At 44.0% G+C, this 7,481-nt stretch overlaps 1 protein-coding gene across 1 annotated transcript in view; it reads right to left on the bottom strand.

Annotated features, from left to right (window-relative positions):
- Positions 1-229: 229 nt before the first annotated feature.
- The window catches only part of PRSS38 (serine protease 38), a 31,647-nt gene continuing 24,395 nt past the window's right edge, over positions 230-7,481 (bottom strand). The window contains exons 4-5 of the mRNA XM_025294086.3: positions 957-1,096; positions 230-484 (exon numbers count right to left, since the gene is read on the bottom strand). Coding sequence (XP_025149871.2) covers positions 230-484; positions 957-1,096 — 395 coding nt within the window. The remainder of the gene's footprint in view (positions 485-956; positions 1,097-7,481) is intronic.

Here is a 7,481-nt window from a genome sequence, read left to right as displayed (position 1 = left end):
CCAGAGCACTCAACAAATGTACTCTGCCCTCCCATGAACCGCCACCCTTCTTTGATGAGACCAGCCTCTGCCTTCCTGGGCGTGGCCCTCGTCGGTCTCCTCGCGGACCTTGCATGTGAGCTTGGCTGATGGCCCTCAGTTCGCTCAGGTGGGTGAGGGCTTGAGGGGCTGGAGCTGGGCAGGGATGGAGGCATGCAGCCGTGAGGAAGCTGGGTGAGGGTTTTGGTTCTTACAGCATTGACAGGGCAGCCAATGAGGTCATAAGGACACTGAGGATGGCCCCCAGAGCAGAGGAGAGGGCAGGGAGTGGCTGAAGAGGTAGGGGTATGTTTTCTATGTGATGATGAATCCATTTTGAGAAAAAGGAGACTCGGGCAAAAACTGTCGGATACATAGGGTATGCGCAACCCTGCCCCCAGCTCACTACTCCAATTTGCACCCAGGTGCGGTTGAATTCACAGACAAGTGGGCCCCCAGAATCACCCTGGAAAAAAGAGGAGTTTCTTGTGAACTGGGAGTTTGGGGCCTCCTGCATGAAGGTGGCCCAGTGCCAACACTGTGGGATGGACCCAGGCTCCCACCACTCACGCAGCCCCACCTCATCAGTGGGAAGGCCCTGCTGCAGGCAAGCAGTGTTCTCTACACTGCCCTGCAAGTAGAGGGTAGGTGCTGTGGGATGACAGTCAGCGTGGCCCCTGGGAAAACGTGGAGCCCTGGGCTGCTCTGGCCAGCACTGGGGTTCACAGGGCCTGACTGCGGCCTGCGTTGCATTTGCACATAAGCCACCTTGTGGTCTCCCGCTCAACCCATGGCTGGATGGAGATGTACTTCTGAGCCCCATAGGAACAAGGCTGTTGGGGACCATTGACCCACCCGGTAGAAGTGCTCCTGGCTTAAAGCATGTATAACATCTGAAATCCCTGGGCTTAGCCTCCCATTCCCACAGTGGGTCGCACCTCACATGCAGTCTTCATGTCCTTGAAGTTTCCGGCACACAGCATGTCCGGCAGAATGTCTGTTTGTCCATAGAGCAGTCGGCACAGGTGGAATGGGACCAGAGGCAGCTGCACCTCCTGCAGCTTGTTTGAAGTGTCTCCTGTCAAAAGCAGTGCAGGCCCAGTGAACGGTCTTCTCACTCCTTTTCCCCAGGGCACACACTGGAGCTCCCCCAAGGCTTAGTGGGCTCACACCAGAGCTCCTTCTCTTGCTCCCACCCTCCATGTGGCTCCCTTCTCTGCAATGGAGACCCAGGCTTTTGTCAGTAGAGTTTAAATATGTGCCACGTGACACTTCCTGGGAGAGATGTAAGAGCCAAGACTTGGTTCATCCCATTACATCCCCATTGTCGCAGCTCAAGTGCAAACAGCTCCATCGGCTGAGAGTGAATGGATGACAGAATGTGTGCAAGAAGTGAAGTGAAGTCACTCAGTCGTGCCCGACTCTTTGCGACCCCATGGATAGTAGCCTGCCCCAGGCTCCTCCATCCATGGGATTTTCAAGGCAAGAGTACTGGAATGGGTTGCTATTTCCTTCTCCAGGGAATCTTCCCAACCCAGGGATCGAACCCAGGTCTCTCACATTGTAGACAGACGCTTTACCATCTGAGTCACCAGGGAAGTAAGTTTTGTGGGTTGTTATTCCATGTGTCCTTGTCTATGCCAATGCATATGGTAATTGGTCCTAGGAAACCTGTACTTGCCTGACCAATGCATAAGTGATCCAGTTCTGCCTAGAAAGGGGTCATTCTCACAGGTTAAAGACAGGTCTGAGTGGGTATTGGCGGGGGGAGGGGCATCTATTTGGGGATAGTGTAGTCTGTGCCAGAGGGGAATTAGTTTTAGAGTAAACAAATGTGTACCTCAAAGGAAGATGATGGGAAGCAGAATGTCAGCAGTGTTTGTGGTTTCTATTGAGTGCACTGGCAAGGCAGTATCAGGAGAGAAGCCATGGAAGAATTAGATGGTTAATAGAAGGAATAAAAAAACTCAAGGTTGGTGATCCTGGAGAAGCAATGTAGTAAAATACAGTTGGAAAATACTTTTAACTACTGAGCCAGCTAAAAATCTGAGGCCTTTTGCTGTGCCCACATTGGGGTAACTGGGAGTGAACTTGCCTCTACCATCAGCTAGCAGTAAACATATTTACCTAGGAGGCAACTATTTCCCATTCAACATGAGGCAGGGCACAGCTGTGGCCCCTGAGAAAAGAGAACAGATGAGGTAAGGTCTGTAAGGGCCTCATCGTCCTTCTTGGAGCACATTCCAGGCTGTGAAGAGGTGCACAGGCAGCTGGAGTCTGCAAAGGTGGATGCCAGAATCAGGGTACGCCAGAGTGAAAGACCCCTGAGGGAGCACAGGAGGCCTTAGTGCCTGCAGTCTGCCATTGGACCCTGAGCCATGGGTACACAGTATACAATTCCACAGGAAGGGCAGAGTAGCCAGATGAGACTTCATAGTTCCCAGAGCTCACACAGGTCTAGAAGGCTGAGTTGTAACCAGTTAAGAGTGAAAAGCCTTGTGGAGCACCTGAGACATTGAATAAAGACAGTGTAGAGGTAGAAGAAAATATCCCAGCCATGTTTACACAGACGGCAAGGCCCACGTGGAACCAGGTGGACAGAGATCCAGAATGATGAGCTCTGAAAATGGTACAGAGGAAGAGGTGCAACACAAAGTGGAAGGGAGAAGTCAGCTAGCTATAATTTCAATGAGCTATTCAACTGTGGGCCAGGATGCCAGTTCAGAACAATGAGAAATCAGACAAGAGGAGGATTGCACTCACTGGTGGGTCTTTCTCCTAGGCCTTCACTAGCAGCTCATGCAATATACTTGGGGCAGAGCAAGGGACGACAGAGAGAACATCTCAGTGTAGGTGTTTAGAAGATTACCACCTACCACTGGGGACCTGAAAGAACACATTTTGCTTACCTCTCACATATGGAGCAAAAGCCTCCTACCAGTAGTGTGTGGCGGGAGGCACCACATACCCCTGTCCTCAGGGCCTGGTACAGGTGCACTATTGTGGAGGAAGAGCAGAACAGTCCCACATCCCTGGAAAATCCCAGATGCCAAGACCAACAGCAAAAGCCACAACCCAGTTCAAGTTCTCACTGGCCTGAATCAGACCTTCCCCATCTTAATGGTTTAGCAGAAGAAGAGGAATGCCTGTTTTGGGGTACAGAGACTTTAGTCTTAAGTGTTCTTCTTTAATATCTGGCATTCAACCAAAAATGAAAGGATACACACACACACACACACGTATGGGGGGAGGGGAAATAAAACACTGGACCCACTGTCAAGAGATGTAACATTGAACAAAATCAGACCCAGAGATGACTGAAACATTGAAAGTATCTGAAAGGAACTTTAAAGTAGCTATGATTAATATGTTAAAGAAATTAAGAAGTACTCAAGCATGAAAAAAATGAAGAATTTTAAAGCAGAGATATGGAAACTATTAAAAAACAATCAGTTGGGAATGCCAGAAATACACACTATCAGAAATTTTAAAATTTCTTCAACAGGTGTTTCAGCAGAGTGGACACAAATGAGGAAAGAATCAGCAAATGTGAAGATAGGTCAATAGCTATTAACCATGCTAAAATACAAAAGAAAAAGTGGGGAATAAAGCAAAACCTTAAGAGATGTAGGAAAATAGCAGTGTAACATATGTGGAATTAGTCCCAGAAGAAGAGAGTGTAGGGCATAAGAAATACGTGGAGATATAAAGGACAAGAATTTTCCAAGATTAAAGACTATAATAATCACAGATTCAAGAATTTCAGAGAACCCCACACCAGAATTAAACAAGCAAACATCATAGTCAGTGGCATTCCCTGAAGGTCCAGTGGTTGAGACACTTCCACTGCAGGGGGCATGGGTTCATCCTTGGTTAGAAAACTAGGATCCCGCTGGCCACATAGTGCAGCAAAAGAAAAGGCAGGAAGGAGGAAAGATCACAGTCAAATGGCTGCAAAATGAAGTCAAGGAAAATCCTAAGGCAGTGAGAGTGGGAAATATTTAACACAGAGGATCAAGGATAAGAGTTACAAGTTTTTCATTAAAAACTATGCAAGTCAGCGACCCAGAGGGATGGTGTGGGGAGGGAGGAGGGAGGAGGGTTCAGGATGGGGAGCCCATGTATACCTGTGGCGGATTCATTTTGATGTTTGGCGAAACTAATACAGTGTTTCAGGTTTAAAAATAAAATAAAATAAAAGAAGACAATGAATCAGACTATTGCAAAACAAAATTAAACTAGAAAACTGTCTACCCAGAAGTCTATATCTAGGGAAATTATCTGTAAAAATGAAGGTAAAATAAAGACTTGTAGTCCAACAAACAGACCTGTAGCTCATAGTCGTGCTGAAGACAGTGTAAAATTGTACACACACTTTGGAAAATCCTTTGCAGTTTCTCAAAACTACATGAATAAGTAATCTCATTGTCATGTAAGCACCCAAGAGCAATGAGAGCACATGTGCAGAGAGACAGTTGTAAAAGAATGTTCATAAGAGTTTTATTCACAGGACCCCAAAACTGAAACAACACAAATGTCAGTCAACAGAAGAATAGACAAATAAACTTTGGTATTTATGTGATGAAAAGGCAAAAAGATATGACACTGAAAATGAACTCCCCAGGTCGATAAGGTGCCCAATATGCTACTGGAGAACAGTGGACAAATAGCTCCAGAAAGAATGAAGAGGCTGAGCCAAAGTGAAAACAGTGCCCAGCTGTAGATATGACTGGTGAGGGAAGTAAAGTCTGATGCTGTAAAGAACAATATTGCATAGGAACCCGGAATGTTAGGTCCATGAATCAAGGTAAGTTGGAAGTGGTAAAACAGGAGATGGCAAGAGTGAACATCGACATTTTTAGGAATCAGTGAAATAAAATCGACTGGAATGAGTGAATTTAATTCAGATGACCATTATATCTATTACTGTGGGTAAGAATCCCTTAGAAGAAATAGAGTAGCCCTCATAGTCAACAAAAGAGTTCAAAATGCAGTTCTTGGGTGCAATCTCAAAAACAAAAGAATGGCCTCTGTTTGTCTCCAAGGCAACCCATTCAATATCACAGTAATCGAAGTCTATGCCCCAGCCACTAATGCCAATGAAGGTGAAGTTGAACGGTTCTATGATGACCTACAAGACCTCCTAGAACTAACAACAAAAGGGGTGAGATGGGGAGGGAGATAGGAGGGAGGTTCAAAAGGGAGAGGATATATGTATACCTATGGCTGATTCATGTTGAGGTTTGACAGAAAACAGCAGAATTTTGTAAAGCAATTAATCTTCAATAAAATAATAAATTTTATTTTTTATTTTATTTTATTTTTAAACTTTACATAACTGTATTAGTTTTGCCAAATATCAAAATGAATCTGCCACAGGTAATTTTAAAAAAGATTTCCTTTTCATCATAGGGAACTGGAATGCAAAAGTACAAAGTCAAGGTAAATTTGGAGTAACAGCCAAACCTTGGAGAACAAAATGAAGCAGAGCAAAGGCTAACAGAGTATTGCCAAGAGAACATGCTGGTCACAGCAAAAACCCTCTTCCAACAACACAAGAGATGACTCTACACATGGATATCACCAGATGGTCAATACCAAAATCAGATGGATTACATCCTTTGCAGCCAAAGATAGAGAAGCTCTATACAGACAGCAAAAACAAGACCAGGAGCTGACTGTGGCTCAGATCATGAACTCCTTATTGCAAATTTCAGGCAAAATTGAAGAAAGTAGGGAAAACCACTAAGCCATTCAGGTATGAACTAAATCAAATGCTTTACAATTATACAGGGGAAATGACAAATAGATTCAAGGGATTAGATCTGATAGACAGAGTGCCTGAAGAACTATGGACAGGGGTTTGTAAATTTATACAGGAGGTGATGATCAAACGATCCTGAGGAAAAGAAATGCAAAAAAGCCAAAATGGTTGGCTGAGGAGACCATACAAATAGTTGAGAAAAGAAGAAAAGCTAAAGGCAAAGGAGAAAAAGAAATATATACCCATTTGAATACAGAATTCCAAAGAATAGCAAGGAGAGATAAAGCCTTCTCAGTGATCAATGCAAAGAAATAGAGAAAAACAATAGAATGGGAAGACGAGAGCTCTCTTCAAGAAAATTAGAGATACCAAGGGAATATTTCACGCAAAGATGGGCACAATAAAGGACAGAAATGGTATAGACCTAAGAATCAGAAGATATTAAGAAGAGGTGGCAAGAATACACAGAAGAACTGTACAAAAAAGATCTTCATGACCCAGATAACCATGATGGTGTGATCACTCACCTAGAGCCAGACATCCTGGAATGTGAAGTCAAGTGGGCCTTAGGAAGCATCACTATGAACAAAGCTAGTGGAGGTGATGGAATTCCAGTTGAGCTATTTCAAATCCTAAAAGATGATACTGTGAAGGTGCTGCACTCATTATGCCAGCAAATTTGGAAAACTCAGCAGTGGCCACAGGACTGGAAAAGGTCAGTTTTCATTCCAATCCCAAAGAAAGGCAATGCCAAAGAATGCTCAAACTACCGCACAATTGCACTCATCTCACACACTAGTGAAGTAATGCTCAAATTCTTGAAGCTAGGCTTCAACAGTATGTGAACTTCCAGATGTTCAAGCTGGTTTTAGAAAAGGCAGAAGAACCAGAGATCAAATTGCCAAGATTCATTGGATCATTGAAAAAGCAAGAGAATTCCAGAAAAACATCTGCTTCATTGACTAGCAAAAGCCTTTGACTGTGAATCACAACAAACTGGAAAATTCTTAAAGAGATGGGAATACCAGACCACCTTACCTGCCTCCTGAGAAATTTGTATGCAAGTCAAGAAGCAATAGTTAGAACTGGACATGGAACAATGGACTGGTTCCAAATTGGAAAGGAGTATGTCAAGGCTATATATTGTCACTCTGCTTATTTAACTTATATGCATAGTACATCATGCAAAATGCTGGGCTGTTATGATCCAGCAACCCCACTGCTAGGCGTAACACTGAGGAAACCAGAATTGAAAGAGACACGTGTACCCCAATGTTCATCGCAGCACTGTTTATAATAGCCAGGACATGGAAGCAACCTAGGTGTCCATCAGCAGATGAATGGATAAGAAAGCTATGGTACATATACACAATGGAGTATTACTCAGCCATTAAAAAGAATACATGTGAATCAGTTCTAATGAGGTGGATGAAACTGGAGCCTATTATACAGAGTGAAGTAAGCCAAAAAGAAAAACACCAATACAGTATACTAACGCATATATATGGAATTTAGAAAGATGGTAACAATAACCCTGTATACGAGACAGCGAAAGAGACACTGATGTATTGAACAGTCCTTTGGACTCTGTGGGAGAGGGAGAGGGTGGGATGATTTGGGAGAATGGCATTGAAACATGTATAATATCATATATGAAATGAGTCACCAGTCCAGGTTCGATGCACGATACTGGGTGCTT

Source organism: Bubalus bubalis, chromosome 9 (genome assembly GCF_019923935.1).
Source record: "Bubalus bubalis isolate 160015118507 breed Murrah chromosome 9, NDDB_SH_1, whole genome shotgun sequence".
Lineage (NCBI taxonomy): Eukaryota > Metazoa > Chordata > Mammalia > Artiodactyla > Bovidae > Bubalus > Bubalus bubalis.
Note: the sequence above shows the minus strand (reverse complement) of the source record. Positions and strands in the feature narration are given on the sequence as shown.